This window comes from Somniosus microcephalus, chromosome 18, assembly GCF_052327205.1.
Source record: "Somniosus microcephalus isolate GS21.2 chromosome 18, FLI_Smic_1.0, whole genome shotgun sequence".
In the NCBI taxonomy this organism is placed as follows: Eukaryota; Metazoa; Chordata; class Chondrichthyes; order Squaliformes; family Somniosidae; genus Somniosus; species Somniosus microcephalus.
The window spans coordinates 22,871,793-22,892,095 of NC_141004.1; the positions used below are offsets into that span (position 1 = coordinate 22,871,793).

General features: G+C 41.9%; 1 protein-coding gene across 6 annotated transcripts in view; it reads right to left on the minus strand.

Annotated features, from left to right (window-relative positions):
• Positions 1-20,303, minus strand: part of LOC147105123 (plasma membrane calcium-transporting ATPase 1-like) — a 268,080-nt gene that overhangs the window by 80,193 nt on the left and 167,584 nt on the right. For 4 of the 6 annotated variants that reach the window (XM_086011218.1, XM_086011217.1, XM_086011223.1 and 1 more), the window contains 3 exons: positions 18,703-18,828; positions 16,659-16,784; positions 4,798-4,833 (listed from right to left, as the gene is read on the minus strand). In XM_086011218.1, the coding sequence (XP_085867344.1) occupies positions 4,798-4,833; positions 16,659-16,784; positions 18,703-18,828 (288 nt within the window). The remainder of the gene's footprint in view (positions 1-4,797; positions 4,834-16,658; positions 16,785-18,702; positions 18,829-20,303) is intronic. The other 2 variants (XM_086011221.1, XM_086011219.1) reach the window with 1 other exon arrangement.

Here is a 20,303-nt window from a genome sequence, read left to right on the forward strand (position 1 = left end):
CCAATTTGGCCCTCATTGTTTCTAAAGGTTCAATTTTAAAGTTGTTTGGAAGAGGTAAATTTAAGCAGTCATTATAGAAAATGTCACTCATATAAACTGTTCCATTTAATGGTAATATTTTGTCACTTTTGCACAGCTGTCCAAGCTGTATTTAATATAACGAAATGAATCAAGCAAAAAAGGTTCAAATATGTATACTGTTGAAATGGGGATATAAATAATTTGAATACTATATTGCCTTGATTGGGTTACACAATGGCAACAATTTATAAAAGGAGACTCTAATGCATTGTAATTTCATCTATTTGTCCTTTGTGCTAGTCAATAATATATGATCTGCAGGTCATAAGTGATCAAAAACGACATCACTGAGGCAAAAGGTGTCATTATATTTGACTTTGACTGTAAACGTTACATGTCAATATCTTTATAGCTTTTAGCTGGATCCCAGCACATCAGCAATTAAGGAAAGTCGTTTACTGAGACTATAAGCATTTTCTAATAGTAATTTCACTGTTCAAAGCATCACTTTGTTGGTTAAACCGCAAAAAAAAAGATTAAAAGGTGTAGATAGTGAAATTCAGTATCAAGTTTGCCACAGACACAAATGATGTTACATTTACAATATCTCATTCTTAAGACAGCAAAAACAGACAAACCATGGATAGCTCGTGTCTGTAAATGAAGCATGTAGCACACAATAAATAAAAAAAGTACAATGTACAATGCCCGTTACTTCATTATGAAAAGGAGGAGGAAACAGTTGCCTATAACCAAGTACTATGACTGACCATATATTATGGGAGATTTCTCTCTTCCCCACCCCCACCCACCGTCTTCTGGCATTCAACATTAGGAAATAAGACATGCACCCAAGACACAGGAGGGAAATTCCATTGGTAATCAGAACCCCCTTAAGCAGCAGCTATTACCAGTGATGTTCCTTCCACCTTCAGTTTGAAAAAAGCAATTCCTATGTGCACACAAGGCTGAATCGCAGGGGGAAAACTGCAAAGAAGCTCAAACAAAAACCAATGACAAAAAATTGAACAAGACTAAATAATGCAAAGGCTGCAGTCCTTAGAGAAAATAAATTGTATAAATGTACTACTTTAATATTGATAGTGAAATAGAACCAAGAGTACACATTTAGCTATCCCAGCCATAGATTCATTGTCACATTAACTACCAAAACCATGGTCCAACAACTGGATGAATAACAGCACCACCTCCCTTTCCTGAACCTATGCCAACTATTGTGTTACCAGTTACATTTTTCCAAGTGTCTACTCACTAGATCTCTTCAAAATTGCTTAAAAGGTTTCCCCTAAATGTTAAATACTTTCAGGTCTTTACTTCTGGCAGCTTATATTGAACACTTCCAATCCTCAGGAATCTTGAACACATAGAAAAAAAAAACTAAGATGTCAGTTAAAACCTCACTGGTTTTAGCCCACATTACAAGAATTCTGGCTGTATGCTGCCTAGACCATGGCCTCAATTCCTGGGACTCGAAAGACCAATTTTCAGTTGGGTGGGTTCTGGAATTTGGGGCAGCACTCATTTCTGCTAGACTTTTAAATTCCAGCGAGAGAGAGGCCGACAGTAATTCCTCCGCCCGTGTCTCCTATGTCAAGGTAAAGAGTTGTCATGAATCTTTTGGAGGCCTTCTGAAAGGCCGTAAACCTTTTCTATACAAAAGGATGGATTACCTTGTTTGGAGGCAGAATGGCTTCTTTTGGAGCCAAAAGATTCCAAAGCATTAATTATTTATCTTCGACTCCACTGGGCATCGCAGCTGTGACCACTCTCCCAACCATGCAATAGTGGTTTGGGGGGTTGGGGGTGGGGGGGGGGGGGGTGCCACTTGTGCACTTGCAGGTGCCAGTAGCCTGCTCCAGCCACACAAATGGCACTTTCCTCAAATGTGGGAACAGGGTCTCCAGCCTGGAACTACGGCAAGCGAGGGTTCCATTCTACTGCATTTGCGCAAGCAGAGTGGACCCCCAAGGAATTTCACAGCCCATGCACTTCACCTAATTTAAGAGCACCTATCCTTTGTAAAGCTGCACTCATTGTACTTTTATATGGTCTAGATTCTCAACCGTTTCTGGAACTCTGATTTCTGTTAGACAACTTTGCTTCCTTAAAAAAAAAACGTGAATTTGGTCTACATGGACTCATTGTGCCCTAGTTTCCATACAGAGAGGGGATTCCCTCTTAGGAGCAGTCAATCAATTCATAGTCAGGCATCTACTGAACCCAAACCATATCTCAACACAGAACAAGACAATCGCAACGGCATCCTGGGAGTGTTATCATGGAAAATTAATTTCCTCAGTTAGATGAAGATGGATGCCAACGAGACATCCCAGTGCCCCTTTCAACATTAATCATCCCAGATAAAAGGGATAAGGGAGGGCATCAATGATACTTCAGACCTAATGAAGTACTTTTAAAAAGTGTAGTTACTTGTGCAGGCAAACACGGGTTTATACACAAGGACATACAAACAGCAAAAAAAAAATACATAAACGACCTGCTAAACTATTTTGGTTGGCAATGGTTGAGGGAGGAATGTTGGCCAGGGCAGCGAACTCCTTGCTCTTCAAATAGTGCCATGGGCCTTTTGCATCGAGTGAACAAGCAGGCAGGGTCTTGATTCAACGACGCATCTGAAAAACGGCAACTCCAACAGTGCAGCACTCCCTCAGGACTGCACTGAAGTGCCGGCCTATACTATTTCCTCAAGTCCTGGACTAGAACCCAGGACTTTGAGCATGCTACCAACTGAGCCAAGCTGACAACTAGATATTTAACAGAGCTTATGACGTGTGCTCCAGCATGCAGATAGAGGGGCCAGCTTTTCCATGGTCTGTCTAAATGCTCAACTGCTACAACTGTAAACCAGTACTGAATTAAGAAGAATACCCAGTCTGTTCTTATGCACAGGTCACCAGCTGATTAAACAGCTGCAGTAATAGACATGGGAATGGTATACAGATAGAAGATTCCAAGGAGGGGAATTAAACAATTTTTGCATTCAAGTCAGAATTCATATTGCAAAAGAACGCATGTAGCAGCCTACTCTAAACAGTGGCAAAAAGCTGCTGAAGTTTTGAAGTTACATCACAGGCTGTAGCTGCTGCAGGGATATGGGAGGAAAAAACCCACTTAATTTCTAAAGATTTGATTTGTCAACTCTTCAGTGTGTGTGTGTCTCATTCCCCCGGTGGTGAATGCCTGGTAGTTGAAGAGAGATTTATTTTCTGGAGGATCATATAAAGAGAGAAGTTTTAATCAGAAATTTGAATTCCACTCGTTATATTTTGAGTAATAAAGTGCATGACAAAAAATTTTGAATGTCTACTATGAAGTTGTGGAAATTGCCCAGCATTCCATAACTTAAGTTTATGATGGTATTTCCAAAATCAAGTCAATCAAGCAATTTGAGTGGGGGGGGGGGGTTCTGGTGAATCAGACCAGATGTTTCATAATTTATATTCATACCCACAGATCTGAACGCATCATCCTTCAGACGTTTGCTTGTTGAATTGTCAAAGGCTTGCATACAAAAATACATTAAGGTTGTGCTTTGATACTCAATAACTTGTCTCTCTTACTATTAACACAATGATGACAATCTGTAGCAAAGCACAAGGACATCAATGCCAAAACTGAAAGTCAACAACAAGCTCCACAAGGATACAAATGTCCTTTAAAAGGTTTGGAATGTCATTATCCTATTTAGTGATTACATTTCCTAAAGAGGAGAGCTAAGAGCAACAAAGAAAGAGGGGAAAAAAACGACAAAGACTATGTCAGAGAGGCTGAAGGAAGGAAAGCTGAACTGCAGAGAGAGGGTGAAGTATGAGGTCCTCCACACAGCCTGGAAGGAACAGTGAAACCACAACGTGAATGTTGAGACTATGAAGGAAAAAGTAGGGGTTCAACGATTACTGTTTTTTTAAAAAAAGAAACTGATTAAACATCTCATTTACACCATGCTTATATTACAGGTTTCCACTAGCATGATTGTTTGATGTGCATGGTCTCATCTTATTCGAGAGGGGACAAGGGTGAAAGATACGAGTTTACTAGTAACGCCAAAATGAATGATTATAGCTAGCTCATCGAATGGGGCTTAAACAAGTGAGCAAATTCTCATCTTGAGAGTAGGACCTTAATGGATGGAAGTCTATTAGTCAGGCTTTTCAATGCAAATCTCATAGGTGTTTGGGAGATACCTATTGCAATTTCGTGCTTTTCTGCCCTTCCCAACAACAGCGAATGGCCAATGACAGCAGGTGGCAAAGGATGAGCAGTGAAAGCACCGAAAAAGTAGTGTAGTATTTAAGATGTCCACTTCAAATCTCTTGTAGCTGGAAGAGGCTGGAAGAGACTGTTATGGCCAACACTTCAAACAAATCACCAATACGTGCAGAGGTCATCAGTTTTCACCCAGGCCACTGGAACTATCTCACCATATGGATAAACTGGCAGTGTCAACACATTGCCTAAATAAATGCTGACAGATCTATAAAAGGACACCTTGGGCATAATATTGAAGAGGTTACACCTAAAAAGAGTTCTTAACCAGAACAGCTTTACTAGGCCAGTAGTATTAAACAGTGTTGCAACTGATCATGGTTTTTCAATAATCGTTGTACCCCCGTAAACAGAAGGTGAAGGTCCCACTGTGTTAGCGAATTTGAAGAACAAGGATAATGGTTAAAACAAAAAAAGGAAGTAAGAATGTTTCCAGTTAGTGTGCTCTTCTATGGTTATGAGGGTTACCTTTGTTGCGATTTTCTGGGGCTCCTTGTTTTTTACCTGTTCAAACAAAAAAAAAGGGTGGAATGCTCGTCACATGACTTCATAAATGCTATAATGTAAAAGGCTCATGTTTAGTAGTGCCGGAAACTGGGAATGAAATGTTGACTGTTAGCACATGCCACGGGATTGCTGTAAAGTCATTTCAGTTCCACAAATTATGTGTTTACCATTTGAGTTATTAACCTTTTTCAGTCCAGGTTATTCCTCAGAATAAAATTGGTAATTTCCATGGGAAAAGCTGCAGCATCAGTTCCAATTGCTCCTGACACATGTTAGCATCAATACAAGGCAGCTCCTCCAATTAGTAAATCGCAAAGTACTAAAGTTGATGGATATCATCATCATCTGGTCAAATAGTCTGGGTTGTGTGTGTGTGTGCGATAAAATATATACAACATATACATACACTTTTAGTTCAAAAATATTAATTTGGAACCTTGGATTTCTGGAGAAGGTTTTCCTCATCAGGTCTGAATGTGGTTAATGATTTTACAAGGGGCACAGACAGCAATTCATCTTAATTTTGTTGTTAGTTCTCCCATATGTTACCGAACCTTTCAGCATTGACCATGTTAAATATTTTAATTTGTTGCTAGGAAATGGAACAAAATTATGCCAAAGTACATAAATAGTTGAAAATGGACTTTTTTAGGATTGAAATTCCAGTCTGAGCAGCGAGTCAAAAATGGCTTTGATGATATTTGATCACCTTCCCATAGAGGATGCAGAGATTTAAAAAAAACGTGAACTCCGTACTTTGATGAATAAGCAGAGTGACATCGGGTGACAAAAAGGTAACATCCCCTCGGGCACACTTGTTCAATTGTTTCAGCACGGGGCCTTGGAAGTTAGCAGCATACTGTGGTGATTATTCTTGTTTTATAAGAAGCATTGTAATTGGTTGCCTGTTTTCCTGCCTTGAGATATATGCTGTAAACTTATTGGTTAGTTGATTCCATGTGACCTGTGGTGGCCATCTTAAATTCAGTTCTCTACAGCTTGGTTGAGACTGGGTACTTAACATGTACTGCTGGTTTTTTAAGGTTAATAAAGCCTAGCTTTTGAAAGGCAAGCTACTCTTTATTTCAATTTATTAACCTTTTGCTATAATGGAACGATATCTTCGACCGGAACGATTTAATGCTGACCCTAATTCTGCAGGGGTGGATGATCAATGGAAACATTGGTATCGTACATTTAAAAACTTTTTGGGCGTGTTGGATCAGTAATCTCTGAATAAGTTGGATATACTAATCAACTACATTGCTCCGGATGTGTATAAGTATATTTTGGACTGTGAAACTTATGAATTGGCTATTGCTATGTTGGAAAAAATTGTTAAACCCAAAAATGAGGTATTTGCACGTCACCTTTTATCTGCCCGTAGGCAGCAGGCGGGAGAATCCTTGGATGCTTATTTACAAGCACTCCGGCGCCTTGGTGCTAACTGTAATTATAAGGCCGTGTCTGCAGAAGAACATAAGGAAGAGTCGGTACGGGATGCATTTATTAATGGATTACTGTCTAGATCAATTCGTCAGCGGATATTAGAAAATAAGACCTTGGATCTTAAGAGTGCTTTTGAGCAAGCCTCTACATTGGATTTGGCTCAGAAAAGCTTGGATTCTTATGCTCTTTTTGATCGGCCTGCGACTGTGGTTTCGGCAGTTCCGGATGAAAGGGAGTCACGTGGATTTAATAGGAGTGGTTTACCAGATTCCGAAACAGTTTCTACTTCGGCAGCTGTTGCCTCTAGGATTCAGAAGTGTTATTTTTGCGGGAACTCCCGGCACCCCCGTCTGAAGTGCCCTGCCCGGGAAGCTGTGTGTAGTAAATGCGGCAAGGGAGGTCATTATGCACGTGTTTGCAAATCAGTTGCCTCCTCTGCGACCATTCAGCCTTTAGATAGGGCGTTTATTGCATCAGTTTCTGCCGCCTTTTCCCATGGCCTAAACAAAGCTATAGTTATGGCCCAAGTTAATGGGTTAGAAGTGAAGGCCCTTATAGATACGGGCAGTACTGAGAGCTTTATAAGTCTTCAGTTTGTGAGAAGCGTTTGAAAATTTCGCCTGCTTCCTATCAGGTGTGTATGGCTCAGACGACTCTCACCTCACAAGTAGCTGGTTGTTGCCTTGTGAAATTAATTCTCCTAGGTAATACGTATACTGATATACGCCTATCCGTTCTGCCTAATCTCTGTGCGGACATTTTGATTGGTCATGATGTGCTTCAATTACATGAGTCCCTCAGTCTTTCTTTTGGAGGAACTAAGCCACCTTTGTCTATTTGTGGATTAACTTCTTTATTCATTTCTCCATTATCACTTTTTTCCAATTTGATGCCGGACTGTAAGTCAATTGCTACCAAGTCAAGAAGGTATAGCAGTCAGGATAAAGAATTTATTAATTCTGAAGTTCAACGTCTTTTATCGGAAGGAATCATTGAACCTAGTTTTTCGCCCTGGCGGGTACAGGTAGTTGTCACCACTAATGAGAGACATAAGAAGCGAATGGTGATAGACTACTCTCAAACTATTAATAGGTATACTCAATTAGATGCGTACCCCCTGCCTAAGATTGATGAGCTTATCAATAAACTATCTCAATATAAGGTTTTTAGCACTATTGACCTAAAGAGTGCTTATCAGATTCCTATCGCTAAGAGGGACAAACCATATACGGCCTTTGAAGCTGGCGGAAAGCTGTACTAGTTTTGCCGAGTACCATTCGGTGTTACTAACGGTGGCGCCTGTTTTCAACGGGCAATGGATGCTTTTATAAGTGATAACTCTCTCTGCCACCTTCTCATATTTAGATGACATCACGGTGTGTGGCAAATCAAGGGTGGAGCACGATTTTAATCATGGGAGGCCAGGATGTGTCTTCTCAGTTGAAGGAATACCTCCAGAGTCGGGGAATTTCTACTAGCAGAACTACCCCGTATAATCCCCAGGGTAATGGACAGTGCGAACGATACAATGGGGTGATCTGGAAGGCAGTTATGTTGGCTTTGACATCCCGGAACCTTAAGAATACACAGTGGGAAATGGTACTGCCTGATGCCCTGCATTCCATTAGATCATTGCTTTCAACGGCTACTAACGTGACCCCCCATGAAAGGCTCTTCAACTATCCGCGGAGATCCTCTACGGGATATTCGGTACCTTCATGGCTTACTATGCAGGGACCTGTGCTGCTCCGACGTCATGTTAGACTGTCAAAGTATGATCCTTTAGTGGAGGAGGTGGAGCTATTGGAGGCGGTGGAGCTATTGGAGGCAAATTCCCAATATGCTCATATTCGATTCCAAGATGGGAAAGAAAGTACGGTTTCAGTTAAAGACTTAGCTCCTTGTGGTGGCCAGCCCTCTCCGGCGGACATTAACAATAGCCATAATTCAGATAATGTTGATGTCGTCACAGATACTACGAACATTTCTAATCCTATTGCAGACACTTACAATTCTCTTAGTCTGCCCCCGATGGATGTTCATGACCCTCCCAGTCTACCTTCTAATGGGACTTCCAATCCGGAAACCGTTGATAATCGAGATATTGATAGCCTCCCTGCAGAAGATATTTCTGTGTCTCCTGGTGTGGGAGGGCAAGGAACTCCACCAAGGTTAAGGAGGTCGACACGAACAAGACATCCGGTCGACCGATTAAAAATGGACTTTTAAAATAATTAATAATTTAATAGTAAAATTTTAAAATTGTTGAAGGCATTATACATGTATTGCTCTAGTCATAAATAACTAATTGTAAACTGTAAAGGCTACCTAGGTTGAAGTATATTTTAAAAGGAGGGGTGAATGTGGTGATTATTCTTGTTTTATAAGAAGCATTGTAATTGGTTGCCTGTTTTCCTGCCTTGAGATATATGCTGTAAACTTATTGGTTAGTTGATTCCATGTGACCTGTGGTGGCCATCTTAAATTCAGTTCTCTACAGCTTGGTTGAGACTGGGTGCTCAACATGTACTGCTGGTTTTTTAAGGTTAATAAAGCCTAGCTTTTGAAAGGCAAGCTACTCTTTATTTCACATACAAACACAGATATTTACAGGGAGGCAGGGAGGAGGTGTAGCGGCTGGAAACCCAGATATATGGGTTTCCCCCAGAGGTCCTGCCGAACTAAAGTTTTAGATTTGCTTTCCCAGCTGGCAGCCAGCCAGATTGAGAGGTTGGTTGACTGTTGGGCAGGAGGACCTGCGGCACTAGGCTGCAGCTGGAGAGCGGAGAGGAGGAAAGGAGAGATCGATCGTGGCTCGGGGGCGGGGGGCCTTGGGTAGATGGGAGGGCCAGAGAGAGATCCGTCAGGGGTGTGGAGAGATCCGTCGGGGGGGCTGGAGAGATTGGGCTGGGGGGGGGGGGGGGTGTCCCGTGAATAGACTGTGGGGGTCCAATTGCATGGAGTGGGAAACAGATTTGCTTTGTGGGGGGGGGGGGGGGGGGGTGGCGCTGGTGCCGGGGGAATAGCAATCTTGCTCCTCCTGGTCCATAAGCAGTGCTGGAAAGGCACTTACCTGTTGGATCCAGCCATTCTCACCTCCCTTCAGCAGAGACCGAGACCTGGGAAACCCGGCCCGAAGCCATTAAATTTAAAATGTAGTTAAAATTTGAGGCACACAACCTCATTATAAATATTTAAATTAGGCCCCCCTCTCTGGCAAGCAGGTTAACTGCCTGCCCGGCACCCGCCCCCATTAAAGTGGCCACGTTGAGTTCGGTTTTCCCAATTTTTAAACTGGTGGGTTATAATTCCCCCCATTGTCTTCGCACAAGATTACTTCCGCCACTATTATAACAGAAGTATTGGTCAAATGGGTTAACTCTGCAGTTAAAACTGCAGAGGCAAGAATTTCATTAAAAGCATTAGGTGTTGATAAGCTGCTATCCCATAGCTCAATTTAAAGGCTTTTGAAGTTTATTGTTGAGTAGATAAAATTATGGAAAAGTGGATTTGTGCGAGGAATCAATCAGATGGTGAAGGAATATAATGTGCAGTATGTTTGGGAGCTAGAATTTCTTCAAATTACTAGCATCCCGAGCTTCAGTTTCTCCAGTGAAATGAGATACCCCTCCAGCACAGGACAAAATTTCCCTTCTTGGCATAGTTACCTCATGCCCACCATACTCCACATAGAACATGTATTTAGTTTCATTGTAGGCATTTCACTGTATAATTAATTAATGGGGGATGCCATGACCAAGCGATTTCCATAGGTGAGGCTGCCCGAATGACTCAAGAGTGACAAAGCTGCATAGATCTATGACCAGCCTCATTTTTGGAATGATTTAGGTCATCATACTGCTGGCTAAAACATTCCCATCTCCTAAGACTTGAAGCAGATCCTCAATTTAAAAAAAAAAGGCTACAATTGCAGGCAGCTGCAGCAGATTACAAGCACAAAATACTGTGGATGCTGGAAATCTGAAATAAACAGAAAATGCTGGAAATATTCAGGTCAGGCAGCATCTGTGAAGAGAGAACCAGGGTTGACGTTTCAGGTCGATGACCCTTCGTCAGAACTGGAAAAAGTTGGAGATGGAGCAGGTTTTTAAGCAAGTGTAAGGGGCAGGGAAAGGGGGGGGGGGGGGGGAGGAGGAGAGGAAAGAACAAAAGGGAAGGTCTGTGATAGGATGGAAGGCAGGAGAGATGAAGCACCATCATCCCTTTTGCCTCAATCACTCCTTTCCCTGCCCTCACACTTGCTTAAAAACCTGTTCCATCACCAACTTTTTCCAGTTCTGACGAAAGGTCATCGACCTGAAACGTTAACTCTGTTTCTCTCTCCCCACAGATGCTGCCTGACCTGCTGAGTATTTCCAGCATTTTCTGTTTTTATTTGCTGCAGCATATTGGTGTCCCAACAGGTCACACCACAGCATGCATGGTAAGGTGCAGGCTGGTGCCTAAATTCTGCACCTGATTTCAGCTGGGTTGTCAAGAGGAGGCACTTTTGTCCAACATGGAATAAAAATTTTAAGCAACAAAATATAAGCAAGTCATTTAGTCTTGCACACTTTTTAATCAATTAGCCACTTGGATATGATGACTGGTGAAGAATGGCCAAATCTCAGAACCAAGGAACATGCAGTGGGCAGAACCACCAAGGTAAAAAAGAGCTAATTGGGTGTGGCTGATTTTGTTTTTAAATTCAAGGCACAACTGCTTTTTAATGTGCTGGTGGAAAATGACTAATTTCCAATGGTATTTGGATACCAATGTCCTAAAGTGCACATTTCATGGTGATACATTGTACAGTGTATCATTTCACTACACAATACATCTGCAGAATCGAAATCATACAAGTCCCTAAATGGACTCCTGCACAGTTTTATTGCCAGTCTGTTACATGCTTCAAAATAAACTACGGCTGTAAATCATTTGCATGCCAGTCCAGTCTGTAGTGTATTAGCAAGTACAACTGATCAGTGACAAAACTCCTCACATTCACAGAACATTTTCCCCAATCCCTCCAAATTCAGGAAGTTTCCAGGCATCCCCAGATGAAAAGAAGTCACAGTCTCTCTAATAGGTGCACGTGCAAAAATACAAGTCCCCAAAAGCTCTTGTGGAATTTCAAACCTTCATTCTTGTTCTGCGGTCAGCCCCCCCAACCCAAATTAGGATTACATTTTGAGAGCAGGGTCATATTGGACAAAGGACAGTATTCTGGTAAAAGCAGCTGGTCAATGCAAATTTCCTTTACGATTAAAAAAAGGGAGGAAACTGAAAGCTAAACGGTTCGGTAGATCATATGGATGAACCTTTCTTGGAAGAAACAACTGTAAAGATAACATTGAAAGAACTTTTATGATTTTACAGCATATTAAACAGAAGAAACTTCATCCAACTTTAACCATTTCACAAGTCAGCTACAAAACGTTTACAATGATGAACAAATTATTGTGTGCAGCGGGAGCAATACTAGTGAGATGGCTAAAGCCCAATTATCTTCTAAATCATATACAAGACCTGAGAAAGCCTTTTGCAGAAGACAACAGCAGCATCTTAAAGCACATGGAAAGAATGGTGAAGCATTTGCAAAACCATTTCTACAACCAAGGCCCTTAAATTGGTGAACGTGTTTCTCTGGTCAAGGCATATTTACAGGTCTTATATATATGTTTCAAAGTGCATGGCAGTTACAAACACAGTATCTGTTCAGATGGGCCTACCTAGGCAGCAGTTTAACTCAATAATGAACAGTTCTAAAGCAAGTTAAAATGCCCAGCCTTGTAAAAGATTCAATTATATGCATGTAGTCTCCATAGATGATCGGATTGTTGCAACAGAACTTAAAAAAACGAACCAGAAAATCATGGCCAATTTGAGGAGTACTACTCTTACTGTCTCAGTTTGAGGAGGCCAGGACATTGAAGAATAGCCATTAAAAAAAAAAATCAGCTTATGTAGGCCAACTACAGAGATACTTGCTTTAAATAATAAGTATTTTTAAAAAGCACTTTTGTAAATGTTTATTCAAATGAAAAAGCATTTCTACAGGTTTCATTATGCCCAACCCATTCCTTTTGGGATTGGTATACTGGGCATGTAAGTTTTACAAAATGATAAAAGATGCGGTCTCGCATTGTGAAAATGTGATTCTTACGTTGAAATGAGAAGTCATGGCTTTTTACAGCATTTACAATATTTCTTGGCATTCAGTGGAATGTGTTTTTTTTTTAAAAAAGAGAGGATACCGTATTTATACAAATGGTTTCCTCTCCAAGCATTCAACCCTTTAAGGTCTACAGTGGTCATTCTAAAAAGGAAACGGGGAGGATATTTTGTGTGCCAATATCACTGAAATCAAATAGCCCACTGAAAATAATAGCAGGGAGAGGGGAGGAAAGAAAGAAAAAAAAGTTATGAACCATAGCAAAACCCATTTTAAGAGTTGGATTAATTACAAATAAAGTGTGAATTATTTTTTGAAAATGAATCAATGTCTGAAAAATTGATCAGTGCAACGTGTGCCAGTACCAAGGTCATTCCATCCTACACTACATGGTTTAGACTAGAAAACCACAGCTTTTTTTTTTTGGGGGGGGGGGCAGGGGAAGAGAAAGAAAGAGATGAGATCCAGATATTCATTGCTGGACAGCCTACCAGGCTTTAGAATGGATGACCCAATACATTTTGATGGCAGTCACGAATTCAAGAGGGTTTAGTAATTAGTGACCAGGCACCAATCTACAAACATTAGAGTTCATAATCCATGACAATGCAAATATGCAATGACACTTATCCTTCAATAACTGCTTCCCAGGTTTTCAGAGATAAAATAGTGCCTGCTACTTTGCCAATTAAAAATAAAATGTGGTACTTTACAAAGACCACAATAAGAGTCCAAGCCAAGTTTTATAAAGCACAATGTCACCAGCTTGTATTTCAACAGACTTCAGTTACAATCGATTGTTACCAGAAGGAATCCATATCCTGTTCTGTAAAAAGGACGTTGCATGGGCCAATTAAACGCCGTTAGACTAGGGCCGCGATTTCGCTGACCGAGGTGGGTCTGGGGCGGCCAGGGTCGGTGTCGCGGTCCAAGCCCGCTGCCTACTGCAGCCCGCAATCTCCAAGTGATTTTACGTTAATAAGGCTCGTGAAGCCCGCCCTGCGAGGTTCCCGGCCAATTAACAGGAAGCAGGTCTGGTTACGTCATTTGATGACGCGTCATCAGCCAGTTTCCTTAAATGGGCCATGTCCAAATTGATTTGGACAGTTCTGCTGTCAGTTTTCTACAGCATTGAGGTGCTGCAAACACTGCACAAAGGTGCATCGCTGCACCCAGGCTCTCCCATGACTCCCTCCATGTGCTTATGGAGGGAGCCACAGCACGCAGGGAGGTTCTCTTCCTTTCTGGAAGGAAGGAGGTCTTCCCAGTAGATCAATGCAGCCTGGTTGCACATTGCACAGGAGGACACAAGCAGGGATGTCATCAGGAGGACCAGGCTGCAGTGGCGCAAACCTTTCAATGATCAGAGTAGATCACGAAACGTTACTGCAAAGCCACACTCAACCTCATCCTGCTGTGCCACTCATCACATCCCCACAACTCTGCCTTCCCTACCCTATTCCTGCACATCTTTACTCTCACCAACTTACCTTGCACCTCCACCCATCCCTCTCTATCTACATCATCACTTCCTCATCTCACTAGCCACCCCTCACACTCACCCTCATCCTAGTGCAATCATACCAACTAACAACACACAAGGGTAGGCACTTGGGTGTTTTATGCAATATTCATGTAAAATTTCTGTTAATGTGCTGTCAAACATTGAAGTCTTTATTTTCAACACTTTACCTTATTGGACATATCTGTACTCACCTTTGGAAGTGTCTTAGTGAGTTCCAGTGAATGTTGAGACATAACATTCTTCTCTCCCCACCCCACCCCCAATGGTGAGGAGTGTGAAAGGAATGGCTTGGGCATTGTGGGGATGCTTTATGGTGCAGGGGTGGGGTGGGGTCAACTGGGTGCATCATGCGGCAGCCAGGGTGTACAGTGTCAAGTGAAGTAAATCTGGCCATGGTGAGGCCATCCCGGGCAGCAATGTGATCAGGTGCTGATGCCCTGTGCAGCATCAGGTGATTGCAGAGAAGGTTGGTGTTGTTGTTGGTGATGTTGGTGTGGGGCTGATCGTGAAGGGATTGAGGACCAAGGTGAGGTTTTTTCCCCCCAAGGGCACCAATGTTGCTGTAATAGATGGCAGCTGAAGTTGAGATGACAGAAGCGATCTGTCAATGATGAGAGAGCTTGCTCCAAGGAGGTGACAGTGGAGAGAGAGTTTACTCCAAACACTTCCAAACTGCATACAGCTCAAAAGTGTCTTCCAAGTCCTGAAGGCTCAAACTTCTGACATTGTAAAGTGAACAGCTGTGAAATGGTAGCTTTCATGCTTTTGCAGCTGTCACCTATTCACAGCAATGGGGAGACGGAGAACCCGACCTACTTACCCAATGTGATCTCCAAACGTGAACCTCGTTAAAGTGGTAAAATAGAAATAGGCTGGCAAAATAGTAGTTAACAAGTGTTTAACAAGCATTTAATTATCTTAAATACCTCCCCCACTGCTTGGTGTCGGGTCCATTCTGAAATCGCAGACCCGACACTTTGGAAACTTACATGGAGGCGGGTTCCGAGCAGGCTCCCAACCCGCTGTCAATCATTTTGATTTTGACAGCGGACCCTCCTCCGAGCGCTAGCAAAATCGTGGCCTAGGTATATTTGCTGGGAAGGTGTGTGTTTGAGAATCAGCTACACAAATAAAATATTCATAGTAGCTCAGAACATTAGTTATTCTCAAAGTCCAGGAGTCAACTCCATGGCAAAAGTGAAAGAGATTTAGAATATGGAATCTAATGATACAACAGCTCAAATCAAACTACTTATGTAGCTAAAGCAATTAAGCCCCAATTTCAAACTGTAAAGCACTAAAAAAAAAACCACACATCTGGAACATATTTCACAATAAACATCAATTTAATTATGCCAAAACATTTAAGGACAACAGTTAATGCATTTAAGTTAAAAATGGATATGGTAGCATACTGGATATTACTGGACTAGTAAATTAGAGAATGCAAGTTCAAATCTCACCATAGCAGTTTGAGAATTTGAATTCAGTTTAATTTTTTTTTTTTAAAGTGGTACAGGAAAAAAAAAGCGTGTTATTAAAAACCCAACTGGTTCACTGTGTCCTTTAGGGCAGGAAACCTGCTGTCCTTACTCAGTCTGGCCTGTAAATGACTCCAGTTCCACACCAATGGCTGCCCTTCCGTCGTGGCTTAGAAAGCCCCTCAGTTGTGTCAATGCAGCGATTCAAGGCAGCCCACCACCACCTTCGAGGGCAACTAAAGATGGGCAATAAATACCAGCCTTGCCAGCAACACCCAAATCCAGAGAATGAATTAAAAAAGGTAAATTTCAGCAGAGGATAAACTCAATTATCGACAACATCATAAATTGGAAATAAAACACATTAGTTCTGTATTTGTCCATCAAAAACAAATAAATTTGGGGGGAAAATTTCTACTCATTAGCCGGTTGCACACATGCAAAATTAAGCGTGACATCTTGAATATAACTCTCTTCCATTTCTCACAACAGGCAATCCTTGATTATTGTTGTTTGCAATCTTGATTTAGGTCCACACAGAAACCCCAATGAAGCCTCTTGAAATACAGAGCACTTTTCTAGGTAACATCATTTATAAGACAATCAATCACTCGTACACATTACTGCACTGAACCATCGCTTGATCCCTTTAACATTTACAGTGTGTCAAAATGAAATTTAATTTAAAGCCAAGAGAATAAAAAAGGGCTGTATTTTGATTACGTAGTAACCAAATCAGTAAAAAGGCTTTAACCGGGTTTGCATTTCATCACATAGTCTGTCCTTTCACAAAGAAATCTGGATCACCACCCGCAGTTTTAAAAGCAATTAATAAAAAGGGGAAATAATGAATTGGGAAGTGTGAATACTGTTTTTAAAAAAATGTTTTTGATTGCCATAGCAGAGTACAGGATGACGGAATACTTACCATTCACATAATTATGGTATTGTAAATCGGAGGAGGGCAATAGAAGGCAACAGCACTCACACAAGAATACTTGGCCAGGCTTAGAATTTGGCGCCCGTGAACTTAAATACTTAGAAATTCTACACTTGAGGCCCAATATTTATACTTATACTGCTAGATAACCAACGTGTGCATTCTTGAGACAACCAGGTTGGAAAAAAAACACATTGGTCAGTCAGTTCTAACTTTATTTGGGGGTTGGGCGGGGGAAAGCAGCCTACTTACCCTTCTTGTTTTTCTTCTCTTCCTCCTCACTACCTGCTCCTAATAATGTGAAAATGATACCAGTCTGGGAGTTCAAACCTACTGCTGTTACAAGGATCCGGCCAGAGCCTTCCATTACGTGGGTACCTAAAGAGACAGGTAGGTTAAAAGTTACATCATCCATTGAAGCTGGCTGACCTAGTAGCAATTCTTAGACACTAGTTACTAAATTAGGAGGAGAGAGTGTTTGAGGCTTAATCATTGACATTTAGACTTCATTTTCACTCTTGGGTAGGTTTACTATTCTCAAATAAGCTGGGGAAGAGAAATGAAACCCAAGGAGCTTCCCAGATGGCTGAAGTACACATCCTTGTGCGGTTACCCAAGAAGACCATGGATACCTAGACACGACCCCAGGCTGGGTTTTACAGGTTTTTTTTGTTGTTGCAGAGGACGGACATGGAAGTAGGACAATAAAGGTGAAGGGGAAAAGGAGGAAAACAATGTAAAGAGAGATTCCAATAATATAGTTCCAAATAAGTCATGGTCACAGCAATTTTTGAAAACTAGTCAATTTAACGAACTTTTTACTTTGAAAATAATTAGCACCACTGAATTAAGTTTTTTTTTGCATGTAATATGAAATACCACTGTAGTACCTCATCTGTGTTGAGTTAGCCAATCTCAACCAGGTCCATGATGGGATGTTGTAATTGGCTGTAACATCTTTCTGCTCGGCAGGGGAAAGGGTGGGAAATGGGGCAAGAATTACAAAGAAAAACAATTCAGCTGTGCTCTCTACTCCTGATCACTATCCAGTCACCTCTGCTGGATTGTACATGGGAATGCTGGTGAAGAACAAGTGAAGTGATAGCCCAACAATGGTCAAACAAGTTGGTAGCACTTAGTCTAGGCTCAGAAATGAGGAATGGCCACTATGGCGAGTTACACGAGGGCTGCCAGAACTCTGGGAAAAGCACCCCATATAAGCCACTGCCCTTGGGATAGGATGGATAACAGGAGATAGAGAGAATTACAGCATCAGAAACTACGCCAGGCTTTCACCATACTTGGGAGGTTTCTTCATAAATGCCACTAGGTGTAGGCTGCTGGTGATACTGGTAGAGATCATTCAACCCAATGTGCGGCAAATAGTGAAATAGGAAATGTAAGTGGGCCTTCAGAGATGCAAAAGCGGTCACAAAATAAGGAAACAGTGCAATCCTTTAGTCTAAGGAAGCATAAATTCAGCAATGGGAGCAAAGGAAATGAATATATTAGACACAGACTGCATTCCTTTTAACTCCCATCTGTTAGGAGAGTTAAGAGAGTGGCAAGATAAAAGGATCTGGAATGTGATTGAGGGAGTAGCAGAGGGAACGAACCAAACAAATTCAGTCAGACTGATTAAAAATGCACACATGGGGGTATTTTAACTCTCCCTGGTGTGACTAAAGAGCAATTAAAATGGAGCAGCTCCATTTACGCTAACTCTCCGTTTTAACGCTGGGGTGGGGGGGGGGGGGGGGGGTCCTGCCGGATTCCACAGGGAGCCTCATTAATAAATGCAATTTGGGGCCCTATTGGGATCCTATCACATTTTAACCCTCTGAATACAGTGCCTGTTGGGGCTGCCTCACCAGGTAAAGCAGTCAAGAAGCCAACAAGGCCCTTAAAGGCAAGCTTTTGGGAAAAAAAAAATCTTACTGGGTGCTGGAGCGCGCCAAGCCCCACAAGGAAAGCCCGGGCCTCTGCTACACAAGGCTCCCTCCCCAGCCACAAGATCCTCACAACATCCCCATTCCGGGTTCATCTAGCAGTCGGCAGTCTTCATTTCCCCTCTCCTTCAGCAGGCAAGCAGCTGACTGGCAGCATTCAAAGCTAAAATCTGTTGGGCATCCCACAAAGGCCCTTGATGGCTTCTCACCAGGAGTTAAAATTAGCCCCAAGGACTCCAAACCAGCCTAACACCCACTTGAGTCTCAAGAGGAACACACTATACTTGTAATCTGTGCTTTGATTATCCTTAAATTAAATCTGTTAAACAACTGTTTCTTGAGCTTACCCGAGAGTAACATGGGGTCCTTCACCAGTGATTTCTTCACGTGGTCTGACTCTCCTGTTAAAGAACTTTCATCTATTTTTAAGTCATTGCCTTGGATGAGGACACCATCAGCTGGCAGAAGGTCACCTGTGGAGGCACAAACATTAAGCTTATATCCTAGTGAGCTGATGACAACTGGAACAGAAGCGAATCTAGAGCAAGAACATTGCGACAACACATCCCTGCATGCGGTCTCACTGGTAGGATAGGGATGTGCTTGAATGCAGACAATCATGTACAGCTCCCCAAAGTTTTAGTCCCTGTTCAATATCTTTCCTTCTACTCCAAATTAAACAGACACAATGGGAGTCATTTTAACCTTTGGCGTAGGCGTTGAACAGGCGATAGATATTGGATTGGCCACCCGATTTTCCTCTTCCATTAAGTCAACAGTAATGCAAATCAGGCGAGATGTATAACACGCGGCCAATCCAATATCACACATTTTACACCAAATCGCCAAAAGTTAAAATGACCCAGTGTGGTGCAGATCATCATTTTGGAATCTCAGCAGAATTTGGGAAGTTCTCTTCTAAGAAACTGCTTCAGTCCATGACACTTGCACTACAAATCTGTTAATTCAATTAAATCAAAAAGGCACATGCCCATTAAAATTTAGAAGAAATAAATGTGGCTTCAGACAGGTAAAAGGCAATACACAGACAATATAAATCCCCATATTTCTCTGTTTTAGGGAAGGAGAGAATGGTATTAAAACTATGAAATATATGCACACGCTTGGTTCATCCCAAATGGAACCCTCCATCCACTCTACATTCAGTTTAAAATGACCTACTTCCAAGTCTTACCAGCCAATGGACTGGTCAAGAAGTGCTCCTTGGCAGAGTAGAATTTCCATAGCACTTAACCAGTTCTGTTTGAACGGTTTAGGAAATAGCTGCATTAGTTACCTTATATTCAGGGACTCATAATTGATGGTGCTGGTTGTGCACAGGATTAACGCTCATGTGCGGCAGGAGTTAGAGGCAGTGAAGATCAAAAGAAATTAGTTGGAGTAGGCAATTTGACCCTTCAAGCCTGCTCTGCTATTCAACATCATCTACCTCAACTCCACCTTCCCGCACTATCTCCATATCCCTTAATTCCCTTCCTTCCCAAAAATTTATCTGTCTTGAATATACCCAACGATGGAGCATCTACAGCTCTGAGGTAGAGAATTCCAAAGATTCACAACCCTGAGTGGAGAAATTTCTCCTCATCTCAGTCCTAAATGGTCCACCCCTTATTCTGTGACTGTGACCCCATGTTCTAGATTCCCCAGCCAGGGGAAACATTTTCACAGCATTAACCCAGTCAAGCCCCTTAAGGAACATAGGCCTAGTCTACTCAATCTCCTTATAGGGCAATCCCCTCATCCCAGGAACCAGTCTAGTGAAACTTCGCTGCACTCCTTCCAAGGCAAGTACTCCAGGTGTGGCCTCACCAATGCCCTGTATAATTGTAGTAAGGCTTCTTTACTCTTGTACACTAATCCCTTCGTAACAAAACCTAACATACCATTTGCTTTCCCAATTGCTTACTGTACCTGCATGTTAATTTTC